The sequence below is a fragment of the Catharus ustulatus genome, chromosome 12 (genome assembly GCF_009819885.2).
Source record: "Catharus ustulatus isolate bCatUst1 chromosome 12, bCatUst1.pri.v2, whole genome shotgun sequence".
NCBI classification, from domain to species: Eukaryota; Metazoa; Chordata; class Aves; order Passeriformes; family Turdidae; genus Catharus; species Catharus ustulatus.
This window is the reverse complement of record NC_046232.1, coordinates 20,285,833-20,302,554: the sequence shown is the minus strand read 5'-3', so window position 1 is coordinate 20,302,554 and position 16,722 is coordinate 20,285,833. Positions and strand designations below refer to the sequence as shown.

Below are 16,722 nucleotides of genomic sequence, written 5' to 3'. Positions count from 1 at the left end.
TACAATAGACCTTGGCACCATTTCAACTGTTTACTCCGGTAATTAACAGCACTGATACCACAACAATTACAACTCCTACAATCTTAGCACAATAATGCTATGAATTAGTGAGAGCTAATGGCTGGAAGGTATAGTGGTTCCAGACTGCGAGATCTGTGCATTTTTCGAATAAATAAAAGGTAGGAACAGCACGCTGGCGGTAGACAATGATTACCTAGTAATTAGTTACACAAAGCTTCCTATTTAATGGCAAAACGCTGTAATTAACGCGTGACAGAAAATCAAAGGGTACTTTGTAAGCATATGAAAAATTAACACTGCAGGCCTATAGCTTTATGTACTGATTAGGAGCATATTAAATCAATAGGACACACAGCCCAACAGCTTGCACAGCCCCTGCTCGTGGTTCAGGGATGAGATCCTGCATCTCACCCAGCCCAGGGACACAGCCCTGCTTTATTTCACCCCATCACACGCAGAGAATCTTCATAAAATGAGGATTGTTGGCAGGCACCGTGAATATTTCAATTATTTGGAATAATTGTTCTGCACGACTCCTTTCTCTCCCTGAAGTCTTTGGGCTCCTTTTCTTTCCCTGTTGAATGTGGTATCAGGTAGAAGAAATGTTAAAATGCTGGAGATGCAATTTTTTTGGGATCTGTCAGAGTTTCTGGCCCTCTTCAGGCTGGAAAAAATAGCACACCTGCAATCCATGTGCACAAGTGGCTCCTTAAGAACCCCCTCCATGGGTTACACTGAGATCAATGAATAAAAAAATCAGGGAAAAAGCAGTGTTAGGAAGCTCTGCTGTGTTCAAAGGAGGGTGCTGGCAGTGGCACCTTTCTGAAATTACATTTTGATGGATTGGTTTTATCCTGATTCTGTTTGCAAATCTGAATTCCTGAACTCAGTGAAGAAAGAAGATGTGGGAACTCCAGGTGTGCTGCAGTGCATGGAATTCATCCAAGCAGGACACAATCTGCTCCCCACTCCTCCTGATTTCCAGCTAATCCCAAAATTCATCTGTTACTCAGCACAGACTCTGAAAAGCTGGGCAAAAATGGTTCATTTAAAGGAACATCCAGCATTTTACATTCCTATTTTCCAACAGCAATCAATGCAAAACCCTGCAAGCAGCATCCAAGTCTTGTTTTAGGTGATTCAGATTAAAAGTAGCCCAAATTTGTCACCTTTTGAAAATATTCTGATTTCCTCATTGAAATAAATTAACTGAATTATTGCCTGAAAGGAAAAGAAACAGAGACAAAATCCTGACTCAACTGGAGGAGTAAAATACAAACATTTTTCTAGCAGGGGCTGCCCTGCATTAAATCCCTTTTTTCCCCTGTGACAGATATTTAATGGAGAGTTTTGAAATGGTTGTGTAGCTAGCACCAGTTTTAAGGGTTTATTCAGAGAATATTTGCTGCTTTTTTCCCTGTGTCTTGTTCCATCCCTGCATTTTCAGCTCCCCTTTATCCATTTTTTTTTGTCTCCAGCCTGATCTTTGTTATTTTCAGGCTTGCTGCTAGATAAACTCACATCCTGTTGTTGGTCCTGGTGGTTAATTAAGTCACAGGGTAATAAAAGATAATTCTAAAATTAATTTCAGTAGTAATTTAATCCAGTGATTTACTACAATCCCATAGTTATATAAGAGGATGGGATCCTGCAGTCCTGTGTTATTTCTAGAAAAGGGAATTGTTAAAATATCAAAGAAAAGGCAATGCCAACAGGAAGGTGATGTTCTCTTTGCCCAAAAAGGGAAGAGTTTTGGGAGTTTGAGTCCTAAGGAAAAGGTGAATATCCATATCCATATCCATTCCTTGGATACTCCCCCAGCCTCCAACAAGTCAGAATCCCTCAAAGCCAGGAATTGTGGCAGCAATAAAGAGAATTTTCCATGAATTTCGAGTCTCCCAGCAAAGCCTGGCTGAGATTTTCCAGAATTTGAGCAGGGGTGAGATGCCCAGCTATACCATTAGTAATGATTATGGATATCTTTATCTAGCTATTCTAAAAAAAGATTTTATAGCAGCAAAACTACTTTTTGTGCTGTGCCTGGACTGACTGAAGCTTGAATTAGCACAGAAAACCTGCAGATGTTAGAAATTAATTTGTTTGCTCCCTACAATCATCACTCACCCTTCAAGATGCAATTAATCTGATAGAGAGGCTCAGTAATTATTCATTTTTTTTGTACCCTGATGTTCTTTCCCACACTGCAAGATGTCTGCACAGAGAACCCCACAAGTGCACAATGTACAGCAGCTCTCTGGATATTTGGATTCTGGATGAAATTTCTCTGCTGACAGACCTGAGCAGGGCACAGGAGGCTGAATGGACTTGGAGACATTTTGCAGTTCATGAATCCAACCCTTCCTGCAGTTGTAAATTAATTGTTGAGATGACTCAGAGGCTGCATTAAGTTAACAAGGTGAAATCCATCCATAAGGCTGCCCCAATGAGGAATCTAAAATCAGCCTCACTTTTAGCTGGAATAGATTTTTACACAGTTCAAACTCAACAAGGTCCATTATTTTTAATCTGTTGCCTGCTCCACACCACTGAGGAAAATCTGGGTGGCGTGTCTTAAACTGCTATGCAAATGATGCCATTTGTAAGTATTACCATAATTTAGTGCTTACAGTCATGTAGGCTCATTTCTAATAATTCCAGCAGAATGGAGAGGCTTTTCAGAGTGCTGCTAGCCTGCAGGATAGTCTTTCATCAAGAAGCTGAATTTTGTAATAACCTGCCAGCATCCGTTTGTGTGTGGCAGCCGTGACACCACATCTTCATTATCAAAGAGCCAGGTCCCCACACTGCAGCGGGACATTAAAGCACAAACTCCTGCTTTGATGTTTAAATGTGCATCATTACAATGGAGTTCCCTGACAAAGGAGCGTTTTAATCCTCTGCTCTCGGCCAGGCTGCGATTCCTGCTTTCAAAAGAGGCTAAATGCAGGAGGCAGGGCGATTTCAAACTGCTCGAGGTGCTCACAACAGCAGCGAGGTGCTCACTTGGCAATCACAGAATGCTTTGGGTTGGGAGGGATTTTCAGGATCAGCCCAGGGTGCTCCAAGCCCTGTCCATCCCTGTCCATCCCGGGGTGCTCCAAGCCCTGTCCATCCCTGCCCATCTCTGCCCATCCCTGTTTATCCCTGCCCATCCCTGTCCAGCCCTGTCCAGCCCTGGCCAGCCCTGTCCATCCCTGTCCATCCCTGTCCATCCCTGCCCATCTCTGTCCATCCCAGTCCATCCCTGTCCATCCCTGCCAGCCCTGTCCATCCCTGTCCATCCCAGCCTGTATCCCTGTCCATCCCTGTCCATCCCTGCCCATCCCTGCCCATCCCTGTCCATCCCTGCCAGCCCTGCCCATCCCTGCCCATCCCTGTCCATCTCTGTCCATCCCTGCCCATCTCTGTCCATCCCTGTCCATCCGTGTCCAGCCCTGCTCATCCCTGCCCATCCCTGTCCATCCCATGCCTATCCCTGTCCATCCCTGTCCATCCCTGTCCATCCCTGTTCCCTCCCTGCCCACCTGTCCATCCCTGTCCATCCCTGTCCATCCCTGTCCATCCCTGTCCCTCCCTGTCCAGCCCTGCCCATCTCTGCCCATCCCTGCCCATCCCTGTCCATCCCTGCCCATCCCTGTCCATCCCTGTTTATTCCTGTCCATCCCTGTCCATCCCTGCCCATCTCTGCCCATCCCTGTTTATTCCTGTCCATCCCAGTCCATCCCTGTCCATCCCTGCCCATCCCTGCCATCCCTGTCCAGCCCTGTCCATCCCTGTCCATCCCTGCCCAGCCCTGTCCATCCCTGCCCATCCCTGCCCATCCCTGCCTGTATCCCTGTCCATCCCTGTCCATCTCTGTCCATCCCTGTCCATCTCTGTCCATCCCTGCCCATCCCTGTCCATCCCTGTTCATCTGTGTCCATCCCTGTCCAGCCCTGTCCATCCCTGCCCATCCCTGCCCATCCCTGTCCATCCCTGTCCATTCCAGTCCATCCCTGTCCATCCCTGTCCATCCCTGTCCATCCCTGCCCATCCCTGTCCATTCCTGTCCATTCCTGCCCATCCCAGTCCATCCCAGTCCATCCCTGCCCATCTCTGTCCATCCCTGCCCATTCCAGTCCATCCCTCTCCATCCCTGCCTGTATCCCTGTCCATCTCTGTCCATCCCTGTCCATCCCTGCCCATCCCTGTCCATCCCAGTCCATCCCTTCCCATTCCTGTCCATCCCTGTCCATCCCATGAGGAACCCAGAGCTTCTCTTTTCTCACTTCAGTACTGACCTGGATTTGTCTGGGAAATGAGATCAATTCATTACTCCATCCTTATTTCCCAACTTCCAACATGTTTATATTTATTATGTTTTGGTTGAATCCAAGCTCGAGGTAAATGGATTAAAAGGAAAAAGCAAAGGAGGTCAGGGCTCACAGTGTCCTTTGTGCAGGAGCATTTAGGGAAGGAATTAAAAAGGCAAATGGGGAATGCCAGGGATATCAGGGATTCAGAACTGGAGCTGGTGACTCCTGATTCTGTCCTGGATACACCCTGAGCTCTGTGTCCCACTGAGATGGATTTTCTGCCTCATCCTGCCTGACTTGCAGATCAGAGAAATTATCCCTTCAGCTTTATACCAGGAACTTTTATAATGTGGAATTATTTTGTTACTGTCAAACGCAGCACAACTGTAATCAGCCCAATTTGAAATTTCAATATACAATATAATTCAATCAACCCCAAATTTCAAACCCTTTTGATTGAATTAAAAAAAATCAGAGGAGCTATAATGAGTAGTTTATGTAAATTAAACAATTTTTCTGGATACATTCCTTCTGGCTTTAAAACCATTACATTAGGAATGAATTTGGCAAGATATAGAGAAATATCAAATGCTTATTGAAATTAACACATTTAAATACCAATGAATATTTAAACTACAAATAGTTCTTGCAATGCCAGAATAATGAAGTGTGATTTCATATGGATTTTTCTGCAGTGCAAATGCATCATCTCCCAGCCTCTCAATCCTGGCGATTCTTGGGAACCCAGGAGTGCCTGAGCTCGTGCTCTGATGTTTCCCTTAGTCAGATTTTTATAGATGGCTCTCACCTAAACACCCTGGTAATGAAAATTGCAGGAGTTCAATGATCACCAAGACCTCAAGGTTTAAAAGTTATTAGTGAGGCAAAACACGCAGGAAAAATAATCCATAGAAAACCAGCTGAAAAAGCAATCAGGTTGTATGATTTCAAATGAGTGGTGTTCAGATATTTTAATCTAATCCCAATTAATCTTTGTTTCAGTAATTTCCAAGGTAGAGATTAGGCTGTGCTGCCTATAAACTTTCCTTTCTATGTCCTCACTTTACCTAAAAAAAAATAAAATTATTAAATTGATACAAAAAGCTTATAAAAGCTGCCCATTATTGCACAGAAAGTGTTACTACACAACTCAACCCCCAGCTGGCTGCCAGGCATTCCTTTGTATTTTGGAATATTTCCCTGTTTTATTTGAATTACTTACTGTTGCTTTGTGGGCTGTGATATCAACACTTACCTTCAAATGAAAAATGGGGGAAAGATTTAGGGAAGAGATTTAGAGGCAGGAGGGATCTCAGGGAACATCCCAGGGCCAAGCCAATAAAGGAGATGCAGTTGGGTACTCACACGAGCCTGGCTGTCCCTGCACACCTCGGGGTGTCCCTGCCACTCCCTCTGGATCCAGGGCTGACATTCCAGGTGGGAAATGACATCACAGAAGGCAGTGCCATCTCCTCCCCGCTCCCCATCCACCTTGAAGAGCCAGCGCTGCACTTCCCAGTGGTCCAGGACGAGCTGGCTGAGAGCCCGGAGCAGCTGCAGGGCAGGGACACAAAATCCTTCACACTGGGACAGCCCCAAACCTCCTCAGACTTCCAGCCCCCAAAACTTTGAGCTTAACATGTATTTTTTCTAAAGATGGTTTCATTTCCTCAAAGCTTTTGGTGCTGTCCCAGCTGTTTGGGTGTGGATTGAAAGCAACTTTAAAACCTCCATCCCTGTTTTCTGCAGAGAGGAATTTGCCTGCCCAGGTACTTTTGGAGGTTTTTTGTCTGAGATTTTATTTTTCTAAATATTGTTTAATTTCCTCAGAGCTGTTTGGTGCTGTCCCAGCTGTTTAAGTATGGATTGAAAGCAACTTTAAAACCTCCATCTCTGTTTTCTGCACAGACGAATTTGCCTGCCCAGGTGGTTTTTGGTTTGGTTGGTTGGTTGTTTTTCTTTTTTTTTTGTTTGTTTTTGGTTTTTAGTTTTTTTGGGTTTTTTTTGTCTGAGGCTTTATTTTTTCCTAAATATTGTTTAATTTTCTCAGAGCTGTTGGTGCTCTTTGAGTATGGATTAAAAGCACCTTTGGAGCCTCCACCCCTGTTTTCTGCACAAAGGAATTTGCCCAGGTGGGGTTTTTTTTGTTTGTTTGTTTTTTGTCTGAGGTTTTGGATCACCAGAACTGCTCCATAACCGTTTGTGACAGGGAACAACGTGGGATGGACGATGCTATTTGCAGAAATGTGCCAGGGTAACACCAGCCAAACAGCTGGGAAATTTTCCTGCTGGAGAGTGCATTCCGTGGTTATAAATGCACGGAGGAGGTACCAGGCAGGCTTTATAAAATGCTAATTATTTATTTGTGTATGTACACAGATTTAAATGGCTTCCAAATGCCTTTTGCCCAGCTGGTGCAGGATGCAATTAGCTTCTTAGAAACTGCAAATGACTTTGAACCTGCTAAAAGTATTCTCAGATCTTGTTGCATTGGCTGGAGCCTTCTACATTTTACAGAGTAATTTGGGGGATTTTTGTTTCTTTTTTTTTTTTTTTTAAAAAAAAAAGATTGACCTAAAATACAATTACATGTGTTCCATTTGTGGCTTTTGAGAATCACATAAATGTGTTTTTCTTGAGGGCTCCCCCTACAGTAATGAAAAGGATCAATAATCCTGTAAGGACTGTACCAATCACAAAGAATTATGTGCTATCTTTAAGTGAAAATTGAATTGTGCTTTACCATGGTGTCACCTCACTTTGATTATTTAACCTAAAATGTCAATATTTCATACAAGCAAACAACAGAAGGAGAAATTCCATAACCCTGTGGGATGAACCAGAAGTATTGTTAAATAATTTACGTGAATCAAATAAATCAAAGAGCTGTTTTGCAGGTCATTGATCATATATTTATTTCATCTACTGGAGAAGTTGCAATGCATTTGTGTAGCTTAGATTGCTCAGTGCTAAAGGTGATTAATAAAAACCAAAGCAATGTGAAAAGCCTCTTGAAGAAGCAGAAGCACCTACAAAAAAACCTCAGCAATGATTATTTTCCTGGATGAGAAGTAACACCACCATAAAATGTGGTTTTAAAAATAAATACTTAGATCATTGTAAATTGCAAATTCAGCTTAGAGAATAAAATACTGAGGAACTGGCTGCAAAATAAAGATGTGAAATGAAAGTACAGAAACCTCTTGTGCTTTGTAATTTTAGTTCAGCAGGATTTTGTTATTTTCCTACTGGTCATGCACAGAGAGGTGAATTTAGCACTGACAGGTTGGGGACAAGGTAAAACTCAAGATGCTCAGCTGGAACAGGACTGAAGGGACATTTCTTCCCCTTAGAACAAGGGGTTTGGAAAATGTGCATCCTCAGTCCCTGCTGAAACGGATTCATTTCATGGGGCAGCAGCACAAACTCTCTCAAATATTGGCCCAAACATTTTTACATCCTCAAGCCCATGGAGAAGCCCAGAGGAATTGTTTTCCTTCCTGCTTTGGGCACAAACTGCATTGAAATGAGCCAAAAATGCAGCCAGCCTCACCCAAGGCTTGGTCAAAGCCATGAGGGTTTGGGAGTCACCATTGGGAAAATAAAAAAATAAATGGGAGTCACTATTGGGAAAATAAATAAATAAATGGGAGTTACTATTGGGGAAATAAAAAAATAAATGGGAGTCACTATTGGGAAAATAAATAAATAAATGGGAGTTACTATTGGGGAAATAAATAAACAAATGGGAGTCACTATTGGAAAAATAAACAAACAAACAAATAAACAAACAAACAAATAAATAAATTGGAGTCACTATTGGGAAAATAAATAAATAAATAAATAAATAAATAAATAAATAAATAAATAAATAGGAGTCACTATTGGGAAAATAATAAATAAATGGGAGTTACTATGGGGAAAATAAATGGGAGCGACTCTTAGAAAAATAAATGGGAGTTACTGTTGGGGAAATAAATAAATAAATAAATAAATAAATAAATGGGAGCTACTATTGGGAAAATAAATAAATAAATAAATAAGGAATAAATAAACAAACAAACAAACAATAAATAAATAAATTGGAGTCACTATTGGGAAAATAAAAAAAGAATGGGAGTTACTATTGGGGAAATAAAAATAAATGGGAGTCACTATTGGGAAAATAAATAAATAAATGGGAGTTACTATTGGGAAAATAAATGGGAGCTACTCTTAGAAAAATAAATGGGAGTTACTATTGAGAAAATAAATAAATAGATAAATAAAGGGAAGTTACTGTTGGGAAAATAAATAAGTGCATGAATGGGAGTTACTGTTGGGGAAACAAATAAATAAATGGGAGTTACTATTGGGGAAATAAATAAATAAACAAATAAATGGGAGTTACTATTGGAGAAATAAATAAATAATAAATAAATAAAATAAATAAATAAATAAATAAATGGGACTTACTATTGGGAAAATAAATGGGAGTTTCTGTTGGAAAAAAAATTGGAGTTACTATTGGGAAAAGATGAGAGTTACTATTGGAAAAAAAAATAGGAGTTACTATTGGAAAAAAATAGGAATTACTATTGGGAAAATAAATTTGAGTTACTGTTGGGAAAAGAGATGGGAGTTACTATTGGGAAAAAAAAATAGAAATTACTATTGGGGAAAAAAAACCATAGTAAGTATTACAAAATGGTTACTATTGGAAAAAAAGATGGGAGGTTACTATTGGGAAAATAGATAGGAGTTATTATTGGTAAAATAACCCAACATCCAGAGAAAAAAACCTGCTGTGACTGTCAAAGTTCAGCTAAAAAAGAAACAAAAAAATAGCAAAAATAACAGGGCTTCAAGCAAAGCCCTGAGTGTGCCACAAAGGTTGATAAAAACCAGATCTCAGCCAGGACACTGCAGGTTTAACATCTCCAGTAGCACAGTTATCCACCAAGGCTGGTCCCAGCTCACCTGCTCCCTGCTGTGGATGTCCCACTCTCCAGGAGGGGTTGGCACTCCAGCACTGGCAAAGATTCTCTTGCTGCCAGACTTGGTGCTGTAGAGCTGAGCCACTGCTGGCTCTGAGCCCAAAAACGGCACCTGGAGCTCATCAGCCACAGCCAAATCATCCAGGTGGGGAACCCCCCCCACCACGTAGGCATCCCTGCCCTGGAGCAGAGCCTGCAGCCTCTGCATGGTCCTGGGGCTGTACCTGAGCACGGTGGCCAGGCACAGGTGGTGCTCCTGCAAAAAAGAGAGCATGGATTTTAATGAAAAGTGTTGTGTTGTTTTATTTTCCCTCCCCCCAGCTCCTCACGTTGCCCACAATAAATGCATTATTAATAGCAGCCTGGGTGATGACCTATCCTGTAGCTTAGCAGTTTAAATTGATAAAAGCTGTTGGGGTGAGGCTCCATAATCGTGCACATCTTTAGTGGGGTGGAAATGGCCTCATTGGGAATAGAACTAATTACTCCACATCTGTATTTATCTGATCCATGTGGAATTATCCTTCTGTCACACAGGCAGAGAGGCTGCTGCCCTTTGGATAATAGTGATTCATCTCAGCAACACTCCTGGCATGGTTCAACTCCAGAGCTCCTAAAAATCAATATAAAAAATGAAGAATCCCCCCCTCCCTGTAGCAGGGAATGTATTTCACATACAGTTCAGTGGTAGTTGAAGTGATTCTCTGAGAATAAACCACTTTGATTTACAAAAGCTTTTGGTGCTTACATTAAATTACTGGGGATGCACATTTCCATTGCTCTGAGAGCTGATCCAAAGGACCACTGCAGGAGAGGGGGCAGTTCTGTAATAGTTTGGGGTTTTTTTGCTTAAAATACAAAGTTCCAACTTTTGAAGCAATCTCTCATTTCTTCCCAAAAAAAGATCTATTGCTGAACAAGCAGCTCATGACATCCTCTGAATTTAAATTCAGAATATCACTCATGGCAAGTGAAACCTCAAAAATGTTTTAAACAACATATTCTATGCATGGCTTTCATACATTCCAATTATTTTCCCAAAAAAATATTGAGAAATCCACTGCAATAAATTGTCATGAACAAATCATAATCCCAACGAGAAGAAAACCATCCTCCTATTGAGATTTCATCTCATTTTTCATAGGAAAGTATCCCTGTATTTTCAGGATAATGTAAACCCTGGATTTGCCAGGGATTTCCAGCACTGAAGAACACAGAATATTTTCCTTCCAAGTCCTGGATGTTCATTGCCAGGGACTGAGTAGAAATCCTTGCTTGGACAGGGAGGATGATGCTGGAAAAGAACACAAGGACTCCCCTTCTGTCAGTCCCTCGATGTTTTCTCACACCAAACCTCTCTGTAAAGGAGCTGGACACCCTGCAAGGACAGCAGGAATGGGACTCTCTCCAAAGCTCCAGCAGAAAAAAGAGAATTACAGAAGCTGAAGGATGAAAAGAACAGGAATAGCTGGAGCTCTCCTTGCAGCATTTTTAAACCAAACCATTTAAAGTTCTGCCCCATGGATTCCCTGTACCTGAGCACTCCAGAGTTGTGGTGCAGGGAGCAGGATCAATTCCCAGCCTGGGGCCAGAGAGGGGCTGAGGGAGGAGATGAGCTTTGTGTCCCTCAATAATGGATTTTACACCTAATTAAGGAGGTCAGGCTGTAAAAGCTGCTCCATCCCTGATTTTCCAAAGTGCCAGAGCTGCCAGGATACACGGAAGGGAAAAGCAGAACTGGGGGATTCCAGCTGGATATGGGATTAACCAAAGTTCTTGGCTCTCCAACAATCAAACCTGTTGATTTTTGTTTTGTTTTGAGCCTCCCAAGATCCCAGATCTGACCTTGGATCAGCAGGAGAGCAAAGCTGGGACACACCTCGATCAGGATCAGGGCCAGCTGTGCCTTTCCCACTCCTTTTCCTTCCTTCCAGCCCCACCAAAATAGCAGGGAAAACGTGCAAGGCTGATTTGTGCTTCTGGAATTGCTAAAGGGAGCCCTGAGCCACACTTCCATTGATTGGGAATAAATTCTGATCCATTAGGTGCAATAAAAGCTTTTTATTCAATAAACCAGGAGAAAGACCCTTTAAAAGAACCTGTAAAGCTCAAAGCCTTGCACAGCCCAAACTGTCCCTGAAGCCAAGGGATGAGCAGGAGCTGTTCTGAGCAGAGAATATATTCATTTTAAAAGATGAATTATTAATGGTGAACACAGGTTTAATGAAAACAAGGTGGATTCTGCACATTAACTAAAGAGCCATGGGTTACCTCAACCTGGTTCACCTCAAATCTTCTCCTGACAGATTTTGGCATTAATGCACTCATAGTTGGGAGTTAATACTGGAAAAATAATCCAGAGGAAAAAAAAAAAACCTGCTATGGCTGTCAAAGTGCAATTTAAAAAGAAAAAAAACCAGCAAAAACAGCAGCTTCAAGCAAAGTCCCAAAATGTGCCACAAAGTTTGAGAAAAATCAAACCTCAGCCAAGACACTGTAGGTTGAATATTTACAATAGAAAACAATTATTCACTGTGAAAAGTCTCCACTGCACTGCAGCATTTTCAGAAACCCTGTACACACTGTACATTAATTAGAACATGTTTTAGCACATGGATTTAAACCTGGCTTGACAGGTTTGGAATCAGTATTTCTCTATTATTAATTATTAATCTGGACTATCACTTCTGCATTATTGGAGCTAATATTTATATTTATTTATTCTGATCTGAAACTCCTATTTGTCTATTATTACCTAACTTTGTTGAAGCCTTGCTGTTTAAGGAGCTCTGCACTGGATTTAGCTGCAAGAGGCACAGCAAACACAGGAATGATTGAATGCTGGGCTAGCCAGAGATCAAGTTTTGAGTAATAAGAATGGTTTATTGCCATGATTTGCTTAGAGATATAAATCTATCAAGTTCCCAGTCCCAAGCACAGAGTCAGGAGGGACAGGAGCCTCCAAATAGCCAATCTAGGACTATCTCAAGCAAGTCTATAAAGCTAAAGCAGGATATTTATTTCCAATGCTCTAACTAGTAGTCTAATCAGTAAAGCCCTTAAACTTGCAATAATATTTCACTGATGTGAACCAGAGCGTTGCAAGTTATAAAATTTCCAATTTAATTTTACTGCATCCCTCAAGCTGTAGTAATTAGAAGACAAACTCACAGGGAAGCTGTTTATAGCTTCAGGGGTGAGAATTTTGAACCTGTCCTGCAGGTCAGCCATGTCCTCAGGGTTCCCAGATCTAACAGCTGCCTGCAGACCCAGGAGTTTATTGTAATAGTGCAGCAAGTCCTCACTCAGAGCAAGGGGGCAGATGTAGATGACGTCCACGTTGGCATCTGAAACAAAAGGGGCACAGGGAGAAAGGTAAAACAACCCCAACAGCAATCCCAGCCCTCCCCAACAACAACTTGCCTAAAAAAAAATAAATAAAGTGTGCTGGGAAGAAAGAAAAATGAGGTTTCATTCCCTAATCTTGGTGCTTTTTGCTGTGTTGCTCTGCAGGCAGGGCAGCCAAAGGAAGAGCTGCTCCCTGGGATTCAAGCTGCACAACATATTGGGGGCAGGATTGGGAAGTGGTGCAGGGGGATTTGGGAGCCCCACTCCCATTAACATCAATGCTTTAAAAATATCCCATTAATGCCAGTAAATTCTAAAACTGAGCCATTCAGCTGAGGAAATTGCAATTTTCCACGCTGCCTGGATTTTCCACGGGCTGCTCCTGGCCCTGTGCTGCCCATACAAAAGCTCACGGTGGGGGATCATTAATAACCATTGCTGGGCACTGCAAATCTGCTTTTCCTCATGGAAAACACCTTGGCCTCAAGGGCTGTGTCCACACACAAGGAAAATCTGCACTACAGGCAGTTCTGGAAGGTTTGAACCACTCTGTTCTGCTCAAATGTGAATAGATGAGCTCATGAATTAATTGAAGCATCAATAGGCAAAGAGAACTCCAAGATTTGGATCCAAATCATGGGAAGCCTTTCATTGTTTTAGTGTGCCAGGGATAACTGCACAAAGCAAGGGCTGGGTAAGGAAACCCTGAGCCAAATGTTGGGAAGGAATAAGAGATCCCATTGCTTGACTTTGTTTTGCCAGGGAAATAATTCACATTAAAAATGTGAGGCCAGAACTCACCTGAGGCACTGAAATACCACAGAGCCCACAGGCAGAGTTTTTATACAATTATTTTCCAGATAATTTTAAAAATAACCAATAGAAGAGTTCAGCAACATTCCAGTCAATATTCAGGTGAAAAATTGAATTTGGGGAATAAAAAGCTGCAGCACTGCCCAAAAAGAGATGAATTCTCCTCATTTGGGCTCCAGGGACAGCTGAACTCAGGAGGTCACCACCAGCTTTTCCAAAGAAAAACCAAACCCAAATGGAAAATCTCAGTGCTCCTCTGCCAGGCACAGGTAAAGCACCTGATCCAGTTCATCATTTAATTAATATTTCACTGGTTTGTATCTTCCTCGTGGTCTGTTTTACAGCAGAACCAATTTTCATGCTCAGACGTGAGAAAAAAAAAGTCTGTTTACTGTGTGACTTTGTCCCTTTAAGTTTCTATCATTTAAAAGCCAAAAAATCCATGTTGAAAAATGAAAAAAAAATTAAAACAGTACAGTGGAAAAACCCCAATATTAGTGCCTAGATAATATATAAAGGCAATTACATTATTATTTTAGGCAACTGTAAATTTCTGGATCTAATACATTTTTGTTCCAAACTCACTAAATGGCATTTATAAAATAATCATGATCCTGAAATATATATGAATCATGTAAAATATGTCATTCCAGGGAGCCAAGGAACTTGGTCACTGCTAAATAAATACCCTTAAAAGAAGCCTGTCAGGAAAAAAAAAAAATAAACTTTTAAATAGATGCCTTTTGCCTCATTAAAAAAAAAAACTTGGTTTAAATAAAGGCTTGCTGTTGTGCAGCACATCTTTGTCTCAGTGTGAGGCTGAAGGAGCAGCTCCCTCATTTTCAGCACTTTGTGCTGCTCAGCAGGGCCAGGGTGAGGCTGCTCTACCTTAGCACAGGGCTGCAAGGGAGCAGCAGGGTTTTATTTATGGATATCATGGCCAGGAAATGCATTCTCAGCTTGGCTGTGCTCTATATTTAATATTAATACAAAAAAAAATCGAAAAAAAAGAAAAAAAATCAAAAAAAAATCAAAATAAACCAGAAAAACCCCCCCCCAAAAAAAAAAAAAACAAACAACAACAACAAAAAAAGGAGTGTTTGTGTTGCTTTGTTGTTTTGCTTGTGTTGTTTCAGTCCCAGCTGGGGAATGATGGAAAAGCAGGATGTGACATACCCAGGATGTCACAGAGCCTCCCCAGCTGCAGGTTCTGCTGCACACCAAGGTCTGGGATGTGCTCACGGTGTGTTGGGAATATCCTGGAAAACAAGGAAGAGCCCCCCTCAAACTGCAGCCAGAAAACTCCTGGTACAGATTTGGAAAAATAAAAAAATTTAAAAATCAGATTTCTGGATTCAAAAAAACTGAAAAAACACCCCAATTTCAAATCTCACATATTCATTGCAACATTTTCTGGATTTATTTTTATTACTGATATAACTTCACGTTTTTCTGTCATTTTAAATACAGACCTGAATGTTACAGCCCTACAGAATTTTCTAATTTAACCATGCAGCCCATTTTGTTGGGAAGTCTTTCATGTTGCTGGATATTTTTTTTTTTTTTAAACACGGGGAGAGAAAAAAAAAAAAAAATTCAAAAATGACACCATCATTAAGCAAGAATCTCGGTAATTTTGTGCTTCACACAGATAAAAGGCACCAAAAGCACTTCATTAAGGAGATGTCTCAGTGCTACCTGCTCACTTTGTTGCAGAGGAAAGGTGAGTGACAGCCTGTCTGAGCCTGGATTATCACAATTCCAAAAGGACTGCAGGAAATGACAGCAGCACTGCAGCTCTCCTTTTGAAACCTGTAATTTTCCAATTGCTCTGATTGGAAAGGAATTGTGGTGGCTGTGTAAAAATTGTTGGGTGCATCAGGATTAATCCCAATGTTCAGTGTGTGGCATAAAATCTTGACTGATCCATGAACAAGATCCTTAAATTTCCATTTATCTGCACGTGGAGAATCATCAGGAACTCAGGGAAAATTTAATTTGGCCAAAATCAGCTCAGTATTTCAGTGCTTTCATGTAGAAAAGAGCAGAGTGGGTATTCCAGGCTAATTACACACAATTATTACAAGTGATCAGCATTCTAAGGTGCTGTGGCAATTGCACTCAGAACATGAGAAAATACAGAGAAATTCAAATTTCCAGTTTAATTTTTGGTCATTTCTTACCAAACTTACATATTGCAGTCAGCACAGACTCCAGGCACTTGGAGAACTCATCTAAGTAAAATATATTGATTTATTTATTTTTTACTCCCATAGTATTAAGCAGCACTGGAACTGTCATTTTGAAACCTGTAATTTTCCAATTGCTGTGATTAGAAAGGAATTGTGGTGGTTGTGTAAAAACAGTGACAGAATTGTTGGGTCCATCAGGATTAATCCCAGTGTTCAGTGTGTGGTATAAAATCTTGACTGATCCATGAACAAGATCCTTAAATTTCCACGTGGAGAATCATCAGGAACTCATGGAAAATTTAATTTAGCCAAAATCAGCTCAGTATTTCAGTGCTTCCATGTAGAAAACAGCAGAGTGGGTATTCCAGGCTAATTACAGACACAATTATTACAAGTGATCAGCATTCTAAGGTGCTGTGGAAATTGGCACTCAGAACATGAGAAAATACAGAGAAATTCAAATTTCCAGTTTAATTTTTGGTCATTTCTTACCAAACTTACATATTGCAGTCAGCACAGAGGTACCAGGCACTTGGAGAACTCATCTAACTAAAAATATGATTTTTTTTTTTTTTTTACTGCCACAGTATTAAGCTCCAGTAATTAGAAATAAACCTTGCTCTGAGTATTTAAACTTTAGTCTCAAGGTTTCATTTTGTTCTCTCACCCAATTTTAAGGCACTAAAAATTTCAAAGCCTTTAAATGTCAGCCTCATTTCCTTCCTTACCTGATTTCCTTACCCTGAACTGTCCTCTTGAAAACACTGGGATTAAAAAACTGGGCCAAAAAAACCCAACATGCAAGCATCACTTGGAAATGATTTCAGGAAAATGATCACAGGAATTATTTGTGGCAATGAAATAAATTCAAATTTGCATTTTGCTCGGCTCTGCAGATCCATGCCAGCAGTGTGCTTTTCACAGGGAGGTTCATATCAAATATATGAAATGACAAAATATGAACTTCCAGTGGCATGACCCCATTAGATTTAATGAGGAATATTATTATAATATCATGAGGAATATTATTATAAAATTATGAGGAATATTCAGTGCTGGTGAATCCCTGCCCTCCCT

General features: G+C 41.0%; 1 protein-coding gene across 2 annotated transcripts in view; it reads right to left on the bottom strand.

Moving 5' to 3' along the window:
- The window catches only part of IQCH (IQ motif containing H), a 57,138-nt gene that overhangs the window by 24,141 nt on the left and 16,275 nt on the right, over positions 1 to 16,722 (bottom strand). For both annotated transcript variants that reach the window (XM_033070525.1, XM_033070526.1), the window contains 4 exons: positions 14,630 to 14,712; positions 12,464 to 12,639; positions 9,276 to 9,548; positions 5,682 to 5,870 (listed from right to left, as the gene is read on the bottom strand). In XM_033070525.1, the coding sequence (XP_032926416.1) occupies positions 5,682 to 5,870; positions 9,276 to 9,548; positions 12,464 to 12,639; positions 14,630 to 14,712 (721 nt within the window). The remainder of the gene's footprint in view (positions 1 to 5,681; positions 5,871 to 9,275; positions 9,549 to 12,463; positions 12,640 to 14,629; positions 14,713 to 16,722) is intronic.